This window comes from Phacochoerus africanus, chromosome 13, assembly GCF_016906955.1.
Source record: "Phacochoerus africanus isolate WHEZ1 chromosome 13, ROS_Pafr_v1, whole genome shotgun sequence".
Classification (NCBI taxonomy): Eukaryota; Metazoa; Chordata; class Mammalia; order Artiodactyla; family Suidae; genus Phacochoerus; species Phacochoerus africanus.
The window spans coordinates 66182779-66201047 of NC_062556.1; the positions used below are offsets into that span (position 1 = coordinate 66182779).

Below are 18269 nucleotides of genomic sequence, written 5' to 3' on the forward strand. Positions count from 1 at the left end.
CACCTTTTTAAGTATATGAAAGAAGCACAGTGATTAAGAGCAGTGCTCAGGGGTCGCATTACTGAGATCCCGGTTCTGCCTCTTGCTCCTTGTGTGACCTGGGACAAGATGGTCAGTCTCACCAGGTCCCAGTTCTCTCATGTATCAGATGGCGATATTATTAAGAGTACCTCCCGTTCTGATAGGTTTGTCTGAGACGGGGCAGGCGAGACGCTTAGCACAGCACCTAATATATTTAATAAGAAGTAGTCAGTAATAATAAGATTGGTATTTATTTGTGCTCGACAAATGTTACCAGGTATTATTACCATATACGTAATTTTCTTGAAAAAAAACCAAAAACCACTGGACTCTCTAACAGTGGATTGATTCGGTTTACACATAAATTTGAGCAGCAGTTTCTGGACTATGAGGAACAACAAATGGGGAACACTGGGGGTTTCCTGGGGGAGGCACCGGTTCCATAGTTTATGGGGAGGTCCTAAAAGGGAGGGCAGTGATGACACATCTCAGTGTTTGGATGGGTCTGACCTGCGGGGTCTCGAGAGTCTGGTGTTAATTCTGCCCATCTCCCCCTTCCCCCCCACCCCACCCCCCGCGCCAAAGGGAGGCTGACTGTGAGCCCCGGGGCTGCCCACCTTCTTGACTACATTTTGGAGAAACACTCAGCAGCAGGAAGCCTGAGAAAAGTTAGCAGAGTGTCGGCCTGAGGGTGGGCGACAGTGTGGACAAATCCAGGTGGGTGGTCCTTGGCGGGTCTGGCAGTGGGCACAGCTGCCCCAGTGGCCGCAGGGTTCTCGGATTCAGAGCTCTGGCCCCAGGGGAAAGAGCCCAGAGAGGCAGTTTCTCAGACTTGGAACTTGGAGGTAAAGAGAGAAGCCCTGTGGTACCCACTGGGCATCCAGGGCGAAGAGGGAGCAGAAAGTTGGGGCATAGGGCAGACAGTCATCTGGCCGTCAAAGCAAGTGACTGAGTTGGATCAGCCAGGGACAGCACCCAGCCTCAGTTCAGGATTTGTCCTGGGAACCCGGGAGGGAGTGAATGGGTGCTGTGGTCAGAAGGGTGGACTCGGGGGAGACCCAGGCTGAACACGGCCTCTTCCCCGTGTCTCTGCCCCACCATCATCCTCGGTGCCCCAAAGCATCTCTGAAGGTGGCCTCACTTCACAGAAACGCATCTTAACCTTTTTAAAAGCAACTTCAAGATGCTGGCCAGGTTTACCCGTTTTCTTTGACTCCGCTCTTGCTTGACTGAATAATTTCCCACCCTCACCCGCATCTGCCTCTTCCATGCAATTTTAATATCAAGGACAGTTTTTATCAAGCCTTTCTCTGTAATCAGGAGAGCAAAATTATCCCAACATTTCTCTTTGAAAATGGATCTTCAGAGCCTCAGTAGGCCTTTATGCATTACTAATAAGTTCTTTAGTGAAACATTTTGTCTTTTACTAAAATAAATCTCTCCTATTAAGTCTTCCCCATGAAAAATCAGATAGCGTTTAGGCTGACTAGTTTCATTTGCAGAAAATCATGGTACACGTCAAGGATTTGGGAGTTTGGTGCAGTTTTGTTTTGTTTTGTTTTTTGATAAGGCGAGGGAGGCTTGTTACCTGGGTTTATGAAAACAAGTTCCAATTCCCATCCACAGAACTGAATCTGTGTGTCAAGATAGTTTTGCTGGTGTAGCCTCCAAACTCATGGAAACAAATAGACATGATCTGGCATTTTCGTAGGTGACTGTACGCATTTCCTAAGGCTGCTGGAACAAGCACCACAAACCCAGGCGGCTCAGAACCACAGAGATGTATTTTCTCACCGCTGTGGAAGCTAGCAGCCTGAAACCAGGGTGGCAGCAGGACCATGCTTCCTCTAAAAGTCCAGGGAAGGACCTTTCCTGGCCTCCCTCAGGCTCTGGCAGCTTCGGAAGGTCCTTGACTCAGAAATACAGCCTTCTCCCCGTGTCTCTTCACAGTGTCTCACCTCCTCTTTACAGGACACCAGCCCTGTTGGATTAAAGCCCCCCTACTCGCATGACCTTGGAAAGTTATTTCCCCCTCTCTGTGCCTCCCTTTTATCCCATAAGATAAGAATATTCACGGTTCCTCTGTTAAGCCCTTGTATTGAAGGTTAGAGTGTGATTTACCAGAAGCACTAGAAACTCCTGGTACATGATACGTGCACTATTATATAAGTCTCAGCTATTTTTACTGAGAGTAGGATCACACCGCAGTACCCTGGGTGCAGTTCCATCCCAGTTTCTGGCATAGAGCAGATGCTCCACCATGTTTGTTGAATGAATAAAGGAATGGAGGCCTGCAGCTCCTGCCCTGGGGGACAGACCCAAGAAGTCCTCCCCTCTCCTCTGCAACACGGCTCAGCTTCCCGTCCCCCCACCCCAAGCGGTGCAGAACCGGCCCTGCAGTGGTGCAGGGGCCCTGCAAGCACCTCCCTGGCTGTGTGTCCCGAGCCAAGTGCAGCTGCCTCGGGCTGCAGTGCAGACTGCAGGGCAGTCCCAGGACAGCCAGTAACCCACAGGAGCCTGAGAGGAGCATGCTTTTCTTTGTTACTAAAAATAGAATGCACCCTGAAAAGGACACTCTACCCTTCCATCTCCTTCCAGTGCTTCGGTGCTTTTTGGCCCGATCAGCCTTTGTTTCTGCGTCTTTTCCCCATCTTTCTCCCCGTCCTGCCCACCCCTCTCAAGGGCCCTGACTTCCTCCCAGAAGCCTCCCCAGCTGGACACCAACAACCAGGGCACTCGGGCTTTGTCACAAGTATATTTATAATCAGGTGTAATATGCAAAATATTTGAATAGAAATACCCCCCAGGCAGTCAGCAGCCAATCAGAATGCACCAGAGCTGGGCAGGGAGCCTCCTCCCACCTGCTGGGCTGGATTTAACTCTTTGATTCCTGGGATCCAGGAGGAGAGGTGCTAGGGTCTGGGGGAAGGGGCTGGAGTGACCAGAGAAGGGGGAAAACACACACTTGGGACTGTGGCTCTTTTCTGCGTGGGACAGTCGTTTTCATACCCACTAAATGTCAGACTTTAAGGCTGATCGTCTACCTGTGTCCGAATTCCAGAAAGTTCTCTGTGAGGGTAGGTGATTAACCACATGGCTTTTAAATCAGACTGAAAGAGACGATCGATGACAGAAGGTTTGTGTCTTTGGATCTATTTCACGTCTTTGGAAAATGACCAGCTTCTGATCATACGGATTACGCTAATCAACTGATGACAATAAGAGCAGCAGCCGATATTTCCTGAGCATTTACGTTGTTTCAGGTGCAGTGTGAAAGCCCATTGAGGGGGCTTCGGGAACTTGACCACCACAGAGAGCTTGTGCGTGAGCCTGGCTTGTGATTTTCTAGATTACTAAGCCTTACCACCCTCCTCCCCACCGCGTGTACCCGTCGATAATCCAATAAAGATCTCGGTCGAAATGTCCCTTCCTCTAGAGTCACCAGGCAGCGTTCCCTGCAATGTCTGCACCTCTCGCCTTGAATCCCCCGTGTCCCGGCATTGCTCGATCTAGGTTTTGATTGCTCATTGATATCCCAGGGCTCTGCACGTTGTGCTGAGGCTCAGTAAGATTTGCTGGAGGGAAGGAAGGAGGACAGATGCTTGATAACCTGCACGGAGGGCCACCGTGTGAGGGTCCCTGTCCCCAGGGGAAGTATGAGACATGGACCAGAAAGGCCGGCACCCCCGCATCCTAATGCTGGGATAGTGTATTTCCTAGAGCTTCTGTTTCACCCTTGGCCGCGGTGAAGCTCGTGCTGATGAACGTGCTGCCCGGAAGTCCAGACTCTCTGAAGTCAAACATCCACTAGACTGGTTTTGTGCTGATACATCATCATCCACACTAACCAGTGTTCTTCTGTGACTCAGAAGACATTTATCTTTTAGTTAAATAAAATGATTGTTTTGTCTTTTTTTTTTTAAGCCGCATCCATGGCATATGGAAGTTCCCAGGCTAGGGGTCAAATAGGAGATGCACCTGCAGGCCTATGCCACAGCAACGCCAGATCCGAGCCACATCTATAACCTACATCAAAGCTCAGGCAACCTGTGATCCTTAACTCACTGAGCGAGGCCAGGAATCGAACCCACATCCTCATGGATACTAGTCAGTTTTGTTACCGCTGAGCCAGTTACACATCCGGCTACTTCTCCAATTTAAAAATGATTTTTAGGAGTTCCCGTCGTGGCGCAGTGGTTAACGAATCCGACTAGGAACCATGAGGTTTCAGGTTCGGTCCCTGCCCTTGCTCAGTGGGTTAACGATCCGGCGTTGCCGTGAGCTGTGGTGTAGGTTGCAGACGTGGCTCGGATCCTGCGTTGCTGTGGCTCTGGCGTAGGCCGGTGGCTACAGCTCCGATTCGACCCCTAGCCTGGGAACCTCCATATGCCGCGCGGGAGTGGCCCTAGAAATAGCAAAAAGGCAAAAAAAATTAAAAAAATAAAATAAAATAAAATAAAAATGATTTTTAAATGAAGCATCTGATGGATGGAACTCAGTTTCCTTAAATCTCTGGGAAATGGGCTGTTTTTGGCTTCCCTGAGTCTCTTAACCATTTTCAGTTAACATATAAAGTTAACAGGGTGGATCATCTTCATCAGTAAACACAGGGCTTGGCCTCTCAATCAAACCGACAAGCAGCTCTTTCCAATCATAAGACACAGTAGCACGAGAAACTTGAACTGCCCAGGTTCAAGGACAGAGAACAGGATAGAAGCTGAAGAGGAAAACAATGGAAAGAGCTTTTTCACGTCATTAGTAAATCAGGAGACAGAGAGAGATGCTCAGAGTAGTTTAAAGCATATTTTAAAAAAAATCAACTTGAGTCTTAAGGTTTACAAATAAATAAATAAACCAATTAATTTAAAACGAATTAATTAAGTAAACAAACTTCCCAGGCATCCAAAATCCATTTAAAAGAAAGATTGAAACATGCTCTGAAATGGCAAACTACAAACAACACAGCTTCGCTGCCTCTCCTCCCCATTTGTTAATTTTTATGTCTTATTAAAATGGTCACAAACTAGCTCTTACTGGCCCATGCCAACAGTGCTGGAAGGAATGGGGCAGTTACCCTGGCATGATGATAATAACCTACTTACAGAGCACTAGTCAGGGCCCCAAGATTTTCCAGCCTCCAGGGGATAAGAGGCTGGCAAAAATGAAATCTAGAGACAGCAGACTCAGAACATTGGCGACTTCCCCTTAAGGAAGGGCAGAGCACCAGCCTCGGGAGGGAGCACTGGGCCTCAGTTGCAGATCTGGGGGAGAAGGTGGCCTGGGACATTATGCCTGTTCATAATCTTTTCCAGGAAGAAACGCAGACCAATCCACAGTTCCCACTGTGACCTCTGCACCCGTCTACACAGCTTGTTTCACGCTTTCTCTTATTCTCCCCAGCACGCACGGTTGCACAGTGATCATGGGTGGTGGGTCAAGTTGGAGGTGTGGTCACTGCCTATCAGCACCGGTGACTTTTGCTGGTTTTCACATCTGGCTCCTTCTCCAGTCTTTGTTACCTCTTCCTACATGTTGCCTCCACACCATGGACGCAAAAGAGAAAAAGGGACACATGCTATCACTTATATGTGGAATCTAATATGCGGCGCGAATGAACCTGTCGGTGGGAAAGAAACAAACTCATGAACAGGGAGACCAGACCTGTGGCTGCCAAGGGGGAGGGAGGCGAATGGACTGGGAATTTGGGGTGAGTAGATGCAGACTGTTACATTTGGAGTGGATAAGCAATGAGGTCCTGCTGTATAGCACAGGGAACCCTATCCAATCACTTGGGATGGAAAATAATAGGAGAAAAAGAGTGTGTATATATGTGTGTGTGTGTATATATATATATGTATAACTGGGTCACTTTGCTGTATAGCAGAAATTGATGGACATTGTCAATAAACTATAATAAATTTTTTTAAAAAGGAAAACGCCCTGGAGAAGAGAAGTTTATAAATATTCTCTTTTTATCTGTCTTTACTCAGTACAGTATTTACTGCTATTGATCAAGAGAGTATAGCATATATAGACTATAAAAGATGAATTGCACTAGAAATTGAACTAAACTACTAATAAACAGTAAGTGTTTATTGTAAATTCATACATAATCTTGATGATACGGGCAATCGTTCATTTTGATGGGGCTTCTGGTTATCATTCCCTTGTCGTGATTCCCGAATCTACAAGCTTCCTCTAGTTCGGATGCCTTTATGTGCTTTGTATTTTATTTGCTATGTTATGTAGTTGGAACTAAGAATACAAGGAGCTCGTGTAGTTCAATTAGTTTATTTAAATTCAAAAGAAGTCTGAAAGCCTAATTTGTCCCTTGCTTTAAAGGAATGCTATTTCAATCCCCTAGTTAATGTTATGACTTAAGCCCTGATGTAAATTACCACTTTATTCCCCCACCCTTTCGCTCACCCATATCCTTCTGGAAATGTGCTGGAGAAGGAAGAGAAGATTCAGGTCAAATGTTAAGCTCAGCCCTTGCACCTGACTGAGACCCAGAAAAATGATGAATCGGCATAAATCTGCTCACCTGCTCAAATCAAGGCCTTCACTTTTTTTTCCCACTTTCGAAAACCTTGAGAGATTTTGAAACTAGGGAAACTGAGGCTGTGAGCCTCTGATTCACCCAGCCAGTTTAGTCACTTAGCATCTGCTGAACAAGTTGCATGTCACAGGGACCAAAGCAGTGGTCTACTTGATTGAATTTTCCGCTTTCAAGCTGTGTACACTGTAGGTACTTAATAAATCCTCCTAGACTTAATTTGCCACTTTGGCTGATGCCCTTCACACCTCGTCTGTCACACAGACTTCTCACAGTTCTCAGAACATGTGGACTCTTGCCAACATCTGTCCCCGGTGTCACTTTTTACTGTAACTGTTGGTTTATGTGGCTTTCCCCTTGTGCTAGATTAGGAGCGTTCGAGGGAGAAACAGATGTGGAATCAACAATGTATGGCCAACTATGTTCTTTTTCAGAGCCACTTTGGCTGTCTCTTGAGCTCTTACAACCATCAAAAGGAGGTGAGATATGGGAATCTGGTCACCCCCATTTGATGGATGAGAAAATTGGAAAATTGAGGCACAGACGCTTATGAGTTTTTTGTAAAAGTTCATCTAACCATTTGGGGATGAAGCTACAACCAGAATTCCAGGATTTTCCCCACTATAATGCATAGCTGCTTTAAACTCCATTATTCCCCCCTGGGAAGTTTCAGCAGGAATATCGAAGAAAAACAGATCTTAGGTTCTTCTGAAGAGAGAAATGGCCAACGTTGTCATGATTGTGAGAACAAGAATAATAAAGTGTTGGGAGTTCCCGTTGTGCCTCAGCGGTAACAAACCCGCCTAATATCCATGAGGATGCAGGTTGGATCCCTGGCCTCGCTCAGTGAGTTAAGGATCAGTTGTTGCCATGAGCTCATGAGCTGCAGTGTAGGTCAAAGACATTGCTTGGATCCAGCATTGCTGTGGCTGTGGCATAGGCTGGCAGCTGCATCTCCTATTTGACCCCTAGCCTGGAAACTTCCATATGCTGTAGGTGCAACCCTCGGGAAAAAAAAAGAGTAATAAAGCATTAAAGGGCTTGATAGACGAGCCAGGGAGAAGCACTATGATAAAAACCTAACTAGTATCAGGAAGGTTTTGTTTGTTTGTTTGTTTTGTTTGTTTGTTTGTTTTTGTCTTTTTGCCATTTCTTGGGCTGCTCCCATGGCACATGGAGGTTCCCAGGCTAGGGGCTGAATCTGGCAACGCCAGATCCTTAACCCACTGAGCAAGTCCAGGGGTCGAACCTGCAACCTCATGGTTCTTAGTCGGATTCGTTAACCACTGCGCCACGACAGGAACTCCAGGAAGGTTGTTTTTAATACCATGCGTTTTTCTCGGCTCTGCAGAGAAGGCGTTTGTAATAATAATAAGGAGGAGGAGGAGGAGAAGGGTAATAATGAAAACACAGGGCTCACTCTGTGCCAGGAGCTGTTGACACCCTTTCTAGCGTGAAATCTTAATCCTTACCAAGGTCTGCAAGGGGGGGACCACTGTCATCCCCATTTTACAGACGTGGCAACTGGAGGCCACAAGGGCCCCATGGTAAGAACAGAGCTGGATGTCGAGCCCAAAAAGTCCAGTTCCAGAGACTGTTCCCTTTTACCACTGGTTTAAACTGCTTCTACGAGAAAGGTTCCAAGACACAACAGGTTTCAGGACTGTCCCTCCAGGACAGGAGTATCTGCTGGGACATCGGGGTTCCCTTGTCTTGGTTGCACACGTGTGGAATGTGAGGGACTCTGCACGGTTCTTCCATGGCGTCCATGGGCTCCTGCGCAGGCTTCTGGACATGGGTGTTGCCACAGGCCACGTTGGGGGTGGTACCTTCTGCCCCATATCTGAGTCATCATTCCCCCTTCCACAGCCTGGCCTGCCCCTTTGAAAACACTGCCACATGGCGAAAGCAGGACGTAGCCGAGATCCAACAGGAAGAGGTAGAAGGCAGTAGTTCAGGCTGTGATCCCGGCCCCCCACGGGAATTCTCCCCCAGAAGGGCCTTTTTAGAGTCTGCTGATCAGTGGCGTGGGGTCCACACCGAGAAACAATCCAAATGACCCCTGCGTGATAGAGCAGGGGCCTGTTGTCCGTTTGGATTGGAGTTCATATAAAATCCCTTGCTTTTCCCATGGAAAAACCAATGGGATATAGTTGTCTGTGAGCTATTCCTATGGGCGAAAAACTCCTATTGTTAATCCCTTTAAATAATTTCCTAATTAATCTGTTTTCTTTTTTGCTTCCATATTGTAATCGACTTTTTCAATGAGAAGCATCCTAGGAAAAGATTCCAAAAATTACTTGTTTTAAAATAAGCAATTAGAAAATCTCATTTTTCAATTATGCTTTTCCTTTCTCCCACCAATCTGACTGTGAAGTCTTTTCTTGGACAAAGCTGCGTTTATTCTGTCCCGTGCCCTGTAATATAATGACCGTGTAATTCTGATCGCTCCGATCTGTCGTCCTGCCAAGTACATACTACAGTTATTTAGCATCTTTCTTCATCCTGTTGCGAGTCAACATGGGTATTTTGTATTAGCATCTTTCATGGTCGCTTATTTTAACAAACTTATTAATTCAGCTTGAAATTCTTTTTTGCTTCTAAGCATTCTCCCTAAACTAAATTTTCCTGCAGGAGAGATTATTCTTGGAGGTAGAATGAACTGCACAAAGTCTGTGTAAACTATGCCAGAATTCTGCTATTGTTCTTAAATCAGGGGATTCCGAGCAATACAAAGTATAACAAAATTAGAGACGTAAAACCTAATGACCCGGGTAAGATTTTACTTGGAGCGTAAAACGCAGAGCTGATCTTGCTCTTCTCCTGCATGGAAACTGTCGGTGGCAATGAAGTCCGTAGCCCTCAACTTGACACCCAGAGTTCTTTGTTACCTGGTGCTGATCTATTTCTTCCTGTTTTATCTCTTATCATCCTCCAGCTCCAACCCCCCTTCTGTGCTCCTGCCTTGAGAAACTTCATGAAGGTCCCCAGATGGCACATTCTTCTAGCGATCCTCTTCCTCTTGTCCTCAGCTTGCGTTCTCCCCCTCAACACACAAATACATGCGTGCGCGCGCACGCGCGCGCACACACACACACGCACGCATCAGTCACCACTCACTCCCTTGTCAAGTTTCTTCTCTCCCTTCAGGTCTCAGTTGTTATATATTTATTTATATAATATATATATTTATATATTATATAACAATATTTATATTTCATTTACAATGTTCTGTTAATTTCTGCTACACAGCAAATATGACCCAGTCATACGTATATAAATATACACATTTTTTTCACATTATCCTTTCATATGTTGGCTAATGGATCAAGTGATTAGATATAGTTTCCTGTGCTGTACAGCAGGATCTCATTGCTTATCCACTCCAAATGCAAGAGATTAGATCTACTAACCTCAAACTCCCAGTCCATCCCACTCTATCCCCCTCCCCCTTGGCAACCCACAAGTCTATTCTTCATGCCCCATGAGTTTGTTTCTTTTCTGTGGAAAGGTTCATTTGTGCCATATATTAGATTCCAGATATAAGTGTTATCATATGGTATTTGTCTTTCTCTTCCTGACTTACTTCACTTAGTATGACAACCTCTAGTTGTATCCGAGTTGCTGCAAATGGCATTATTTTATTCTTTTTTATGGCTGAGTAGTATTCCATTGTGTTTATGTACCGCATTTTCTTAATCCATTCATCTGTTTTTGGACATTTAGGTTGTTTCCATGTCTTGGCTATTGTGAATAGCGCTGCAGTAAACATAGGGATGCAGGTATCTTTTTTAAGGAAAGTTTTGTCTGGATATATGCCCAGGAGTGGGATTGCTGGATCATATGGTAGTTCTATATGTAGTTTTCTGCGGTACCTTCAGGTCTCAGTTTAAATGTCACTTGTTCAGAGCCCTCCCCAGACCCACCAGTCTCAGTTATGACCCTCTCCCACTGTTCTCCTTAGCGTTCTCCTCCAGAACAGGGACCACAATTTGTCATTACATGTTTATCTCTTTTGGCTAACAGCGGTCTTTGCCACTAGACTGCAGGCTTCAGGAGGAGAGGCAGCTTATCTTGTGTTTGGTCACCTTTAGTTAACTAGCACTTAGCACAACACCTGGCACACAGTAGGATCTCAATAAGTATGTGTTGAAGGAAGGCAGGCAGGAGACCCAGCCTGGAAATACATCAAGAACAATGGGGGCCATGATCCAGACCACCTGTCATTCTATACGTGGTATAGGCCCCCCTGGGGGAAGCTAGGCCCCTCTCTGAGGGCTGCAGTCTCCACATTAGCCCCTGGTGGGGGCCCATCTTCCTGGCCTTTTCCAGGGCTCCTGTGTCCCTGTTCTAGAAGATTCTTCACAGGGACTCTGGAATGGCACCCGCCCACTCCACCCCACAAAAGCTGCACTAGTCCCCTTCCAGGAGCTGGAGTCTACCTCCCTCTCTCTCTCTTTTTTTTTTTCTTTTTTCCTTTTTAGGGCATGCGGAAGTTCCCAGGCTACCAGCCAATTTATTAGCAATAGTTAAAATCCAGGGAGGGTGAAAATCTAGCATTACCCTTCATAAAATAATAGGCTACTTCCCACAGTTTAAAATATAATAGAAAAGATACAAAGATTTGGGGATGGAGGAAGATCATTTGCTTGGGTCTGTTAATCTGTGAGATGGGGAGAGAGGAGTGGTTAGGCTCACAGACTTTGGAGGCAGAGGCCTGGGCGAGCTGGCTCTGCTCTCTCCTACCCGTGTTACTTTGAGCAAATTACTTGAATCGCTTATGCGTCAATTTTCTCTTCTGTACAGTGAAAATACTGATTGTTTTCTTCTAAGGGCTGTTGTCGAGTTAGATGAGCCAATACAGGCACAAGGTGTAGAGAGATGCCTGGCTCGCCGCACGCACTAAGGGAATATCGCTCGCATTACCAAAGAGAGAAAAAATATTTGTGTCTCATTTTCTTTCCTTTTTTTTGTCTCTTTTTGTCTTTTCTAGGGCCACACCCGTAGCGTATGGAGGTTCCCAAGCTAGGGGTCCAATCGGAGCTGTAGCTGCTGGCCTACACCACAGCCACAGCAACATGGGATCCGAGCCGAGTCTGTGATCTATACCACAGCTCATGGCAATGCTGGATCCTTAAGCCACTGAGCGAGGCCAGAGACCGAACCCACGTCCTCATGGATGCTAGTCATATTTGTTTCCACTGAGCCACGACGGGAACTCCTGTGTGTCATTTTCTTTAAGTAGAGGTTTATATGTAGTTGTATTTCGACTGGCTGTTCGGTTCTTCCATAGAGTAAATGTTTATTTCAAAACTTGATAAAAGCTACATAAGTATACTTAATCAAATATCTTATATATAAAATGATATTCAGTTCTATAGGATATTTCTCCAGGTACCCACATTTGAAGAAACAGCTCTGAATCTCAGTTCAATCTTATATTAATATTTTGAAGGATGTTGCAGCACAGACATCTGTTGAAGCTCCAGGCAGCAGAATTTTAGTAAGGGATCCTATAGGACTCTAAAATCCTACAGGAAAAGCTGCTGTCAAAATATAACGAGCTATCTGACACAGTAAACAATTTGTAAGGAAGTTTTTGTTAAGGTGTAAGACTTGTCAGGATACGCATCATCACCCAAACACTGCTGAGTATCAAAGCAAGTTGTCGGAACCGAGTGGGAGAGGGCAGGGAGCAGAACTATAAAGCACTTTTTTATGTCGTTGTGAAACAAAACACAAGCGTCAAAAATAGCGGCTCCCAATTTTAGTCCAAGAAATAAAGATAAAAATGTCTTGGAAAAGTCTTCCTGTGGCCGCTGGGATTCTTTTTTGTTTTATTTTAACTCTTCCTCCCTTGGTTAAACACTGTTTCCGGAGAGATAAGAGAGTTAGGGTCTTGGAGTTCCAGTTGTGGCTCAGTGGGTTAAGAACCTGACTAGTTCCCACAGCTAATGGCAACACTTGATCCTTAACCCGCTGAGCAATGCCAGGGATTGAACCTGCATCCTCATGGATACTAGTCAGGTTCATTACCACTGAGCTGCAACAGGAACTCCCTTAGACTGCTTTGATTTGGATTATTTTAAACTGTGGGTCCAGCGTGCCTGTATTTTCACACTAGACCTTCCAATACTTGACCTAAGATGTCTATTTCATACCTTAGGAAGCCGAATGAAACATACGCAGTATGAACTTGACACTAAGGAGACATGATGACCTTGCCCCGTGTTAAGAATTACTTTAGCAGAAACGTACCATAGTCCTTTTAAGGTCCCCATTACCTGCTCCTGGGTCGGCCCTGCAGAGGGTGACACAGCTTCTCGTGTGGCCAACACTGGGGCCTCAGGACAGCGTGAGCTGATGAGTATGGACCACCAAGACTGAGCCCAGGACCCCCGTCTGCCCTTCTCCACGGCGGCGCTGGGCGATTCCCACTGCCTGAGCTGCCAAAAGTGCAGCTGAAATTAGCGGGAGGCAGCGTGAGAGCTCCAGATGTTTAGAATTAGGATGACTATAAACAAATTTGGTTCCCCAGATCCACCCAGCTCGCTTTTGAAAATTACTTTTATATCTGGTAAACAAACCCGTGTTCTCTTTCCTTGGTTGCAAATAGACTAATTCCTTTGGGAATGACAGTCCTCATACTGGTTAACACGTTTCGCTCTTGTTTCTCCAGAAATTGCATAATTCACACATCAACGTGATCTGCTCCATCGGTAGTTTGGAAAACTTGGGAATTCAGTATAAACACTACCGTGTGCCGGGACTCTTCAGGACTGGTTTTCGGCACACCTGTCACCTGATTCTTTTTTCTTTTTCACTTTGCCAACTTTACAATCCGCATGGTACTTGAGCCGTAAAGACTCCGCACTATGTCATATCATGACACTGAGTTTTATACAGCGGTCACAGCGGTGGGGCGGGGACACAGGGCAGCAGCTTTCATGTTGCAAACTGATCCGTTGCGGGTGATTATTTGAATTTACGCCTGGAAACTGTACCCACGCATCAGCTACTAAAGAATGTCCCCTCCTACCCTAGCCCTGCCTCTCCTCCCATAATTTGAATTAGGGCTGTCTTTGGCCAACCTGGAGCGCACACACGCGTCCAGACAATCTTACTACCATCCCCCCTGCACAAAGCCGGCACATAATTATTCCTTTTTCGTCATCCCACCAGCATGCACAAACCAGTGTTTAGCAAGTTCAAAGTCTCCTTTTGATAAGTCACAATAAATATGCCCCTCTCTCAACTGCCTTCCACGCTGCCAGGAAGGGTCTGGCTCTGCTCTCAGCAGTCACCTTTCTTTAGTGTCTTTTGTCAGTTAGCATCCATTAAAAACGACATCATCTCAGGATGCTTCACTGACCTCGGCTGATCAGCATCTAGTGACTGATTCACTCACCGTTACGTTCCAGCCCTGTTGTACATACAAACGTAATGTGCGCACACAAACACACACCCCTTTGTCTATATGGAATGATTGTGCCGTGGCTGACAATGGAGTTGAAAGCTACTTACAACAGTCCTAACGCCAAAACTCCTTTTTACAGGGCCGTTGCTCAAGAGAGAACTGCAAGTATCTGCACCCTCCAACGCATTTGAAAACTCAGCTAGAAATTAACGGGAGGAACAATTTGATCCAGCAAAAAACTGCAGCAGCAATGCTTGCCCAGCAAATGCAATTTCTGTTTCCAGGATCCCCACTCCACCCAGTGGTGAGTACAGTGCAGCTAATAATGGGCTGGATGATTAAAGTGTGGGTCCCAGCGATGCCGTGTTGACCTGAAATGGCCTCCCTCTGCTCTGTCTCTTTGGCTGCAATTACAGCAAATAGCTTCAAAACAGGGGGCTTGAGATTATTTAAATGGAAAAGTGCACACGTGGCCACGGCCCGCGAAGACAGTTTCTAATCAATATCCGGGAAATCGGTGTCACCCTTGCTCTTTGCCACCAGTGAACTCCACATTGGAACCATCTTCGAAAGAAAGAATTGTCCATTTTCATTTAGGGTATGAATTGATGATCTGTAGCAAGAAGAGGTTTTGATGCCTAAGACATTTGAAGCAATGTAACAGATTATTCAGTTCAATGGTGTCATTTTAAGGGGAAATGAGCAACCAGAGAAGTTAATGCATTTATCCAAGGTCCTCCAGCTCATAAGTTGTGGAGCTGGGCCTCAACTCGGACACCTGGACCAGGGTGTTCGGTGCAGTCTGCTCCTCCTGGAGCCGGATGGAAGCCCCCCATCCCCCAAAGAGGGCCGCTTTAGCCACAGCCTCCGGTCCCAGAGGCCTGAAAAGGGTGTGGCAGCTGCAGGGAGGTCCCCAAGGCCAAATGCCTAGGGAGTTCAGTCTATGAATATGGGTTGTGTAACATTTTCGCCCGTATTTCACAGTGTTCGGAATTACTTCCTTAAAGGTCTGGAGATTGTTTTAGGAATGAGGCCCTGGGGGGAAGGAGTGCATTTTTGGCTTTTGCGGCTTTCGTTTACATTTGTAAATTCTTTGTCAAAAACAAGCTAATTTAAAAAAAAAAACAAAAAAACAAAAAACAAAGCCAGTGAAGTGAGTGAAATTTCCTTTTTTAAAAAAAGTACATACACAAAAGACAGTTGTTTAAAAATCAGTCTTTATTGTGTGAAAATTCTATGTAATTGAAAGCTGCTACATTCAAAGGGACAGCTACCAGGGAGGTCAGTGTTCTTACTGTGTGTCCATGAGATGAAGTGGGAAGAAGAGGATGATCTGGGAAGAGGGGAGAAAATCCCGGCAGACTGTTGGCAATTCTATTGTCTCACGGTTTCTGCCCAAGAATCGTGGCGCAAAGTAGCCAGGAACCAGCTCTGCCAGAGTAAAAAAGTGCAGGGGCAGGGGATCCAGGATGAAAAATAAGATTCAGTCTTGGGTGTAGACAGACTCCCGAAAGGGCAAAGGCAGATTCAGGCTCAGGGAGTTAGGATCTCGGATGAGGCAGGACAGGCTGCTTGGAGAAAATCCCAAATAAGTACATCCTATTCCTGGCACCTCCATCCAAAAAAAAAAAAAAGTACATCCTAAAGGAAGAGTAAGAGTTAGCTGAGATGTAAGGAAAACACAGGTATATTTAACACCAAATAGAGGTATTTAAGTGGTTCTCTTTAAAACTACACACATGTCTAATGCATGGTTCTCTTCATTGATACATACATAGAAATAATTTTATTATATTACCTAAATGTTTAAATATGTAGGTATACGTATTAAATAACGTCTATGGGAATAAATTTAGAACCATGTAGGTCAACAGAGTAACAGTGCCTTATGTTTCCCTCATTTTAATCCTTCGCTAATTTATTTAGAATTGGGAAGGATTGTCCTTGCGCCTCAGTAGGGACCATGTTTGTAAGAAAACCCCATTCCTGCCGTACGCTCTTCGTTGCCTATTGTAAAAGTTATGTTTACGTATTGTCTCAAATATTGATTAGGAGACAATCATCCCCAATACTCCATGAAAAAGGAACATCACATTTACATGTTTTCATAGAGGTGTGTTTAAATCACGAGAAAAATGGAACAAAGAATGTAGTAAACTTCAAGATCATTAACTCTACAAACAAATAACTTCAGAGGCTCAGGAATGAATGAGTGATCTAGTACAGTTAGCAGCCCAAATAACGGCCCTCCAATTACAGGTACCCTGGAGCCTGGAAATGTCCCCTTCCAAGGAAACAGGGGCTTTGCAGATGTGACTGTTAGGCATCTTGAGATAGGGAACCGCTCCTGGATTAAATGCAGTCACAAGTATCGTTGTAAGAGAAGCAGAGAGAGAGCTGACACACATAGAGAAGAGGAGAAAGGCCACGTGCCCACGGAGGCAGAGACTGCAGGGATGTGGCCACAAGCCAAGGAATGCCAGCCAAGGCCCAAAGATGGAAGAGACAGGGAACGGAGGCTTCCCTAGAGCTTCCAGAGGAGCACAGTCGGGCTAAAATCTTGATTGTGACCCAAGGAAATTGATTATGGCCTCCAGAACTATGAAAGACTACATGCGTGTTGTTTTTAAGATACCACGTCTGTGGGAGTTCAGTAGACGAGCCACAGGAAACTAATACATGCAGAAGATGCTTAAGACAAATAAATGGATAGGCACAGAGCAGCCAGGACCACTCCATTTCTAGGTTTCCCTCTAAGGTAAACTTCTCTAAAGAGCTGTGGCTATTTTTTCCACTCCCTCTATCTCCCATCTGCCCATCCGCTGAAATCTCTCCACCAGGGACCTCCACAGTGCGAACCCAAGGGTGACTTTCAGTTTCAATGTATCCATTCAATCTCCTACTAACGTGTAGTCGTCTCTCCTTTGTGGAACACCCTTCCTGTCTGATCACTCCTGCCTCCTGCCTCCTTTGCCCATTATTTTCCTCGATTATATTTGGAGGCCGCTTCGTTCCTGTTCCCAGTGCTGGACCGCTCTCTCATCTACCCTCTGCTTCATCGTCGCATCCCTTCCTACGGCTGTGAATCTACAGCCCGAGAACTCCCAGAGGCCTGTTTTCAGCCCAATCCTCTCCTCTTGAGCCCCAGGCTCATATATCTACTTCCTACTGGACTCATCTTGCAGGAACTTGCCATATTCAAGACCAGTTTTTTATTCTGCTACATTCACATCCCCGTAGGTGCAGCCAGCAGCTTCAGACCAAAACTGAGCACATCCCCTCCCACCCACTTCATTGGCAAGTCCTGCCACACGTGCCGTCGAGACCATCCGCTTCTCTACCTCCCAGCAGCCTCACCTGAGCTACAATCAACTTTTTCTTTCAAAATACTTTATAACCTTTTCCCTCCTAATCTCTCAATTTCCACTCGTGCTTTGTTCCGTTGTGTCCTGCAAACAGCAATTGGAGGAATCTTTTTTTTTTTTTTTTTTTGGCTTTTTAGGGCTGCACTCATGGCATATGGAGGTTCCCAGGCTAGGGGTCTCATTGGAGCTAGCTACAGCTGCCGGCCTCCACCAGAGCCACAGCAACGCAGGATCCGAGCAGCACGTATGACCTACACCGCAGATCAAGGCAGCACCAGATCCTTAACCCACTGAGCAAGGCCAGGGATCGAACCTGCAACCTCATTGTTCCTAGTCGGATTCATTTCTGCTGTTCCACAATGGGAACTCCTAGAGGAATCTGTTAAACATGTCAATGGCATCCTCTTACTCTCTTACTTAAAACCCTTCCGTGCTTTCCCGTTTCACTGGAGACAAAGCCTAAACATGTAACCTTGACCGTATCTCTAGTGTCATCTGTAATCTTGGTCCCTGCCCAGCTCACCAACCCATCGTGGGTAACTGCTCCTGCATCCACTGCGACAAAAGCAAACTTTCAGTTCTCTGAACACACAAAGCTCTCGTTTGCCTCAAGGCCTTGCTCTCGATGGACGTTTTCTGCGACTCTTGCTGTATGAACTTCCTCTCATTCACAAGAACTCCCTGTGACCCGCCACCCATCTCTGTCACTACCAGTGAGGCCCCCTCACTTCTGCTTACCCACAAAAGTGAATTGAAATTTTATTTCTTTGTTCTTCTACATCAGGGTTTAAGTTCAGTAAGTGCAGACACAGTGTGCTGGCACCATCTCAGTACCACCAATAAATATTTATTGAATGAAGGAAAATACAAGCTATTCTTTCCTCTTATAATTCTTCCATCTCAAATTCAT

General features: G+C 45.8%; 1 protein-coding gene across 8 annotated transcripts in view; it reads left to right on the forward strand.

Moving 5' to 3' along the window:
- MBNL2 (muscleblind like splicing regulator 2) overlaps positions 1 to 18269 on the forward strand; it is a 159340-nt gene that overhangs the window by 89645 nt on the left and 51426 nt on the right. For all 8 annotated transcript variants that reach the window (XM_047756178.1, XM_047756177.1, XM_047756171.1 and 5 more), the window contains one exon: positions 14134 to 14298. In XM_047756178.1, the coding sequence (XP_047612134.1) occupies positions 14134 to 14298 (165 nt within the window). The remainder of the gene's footprint in view (positions 1 to 14133; positions 14299 to 18269) is intronic.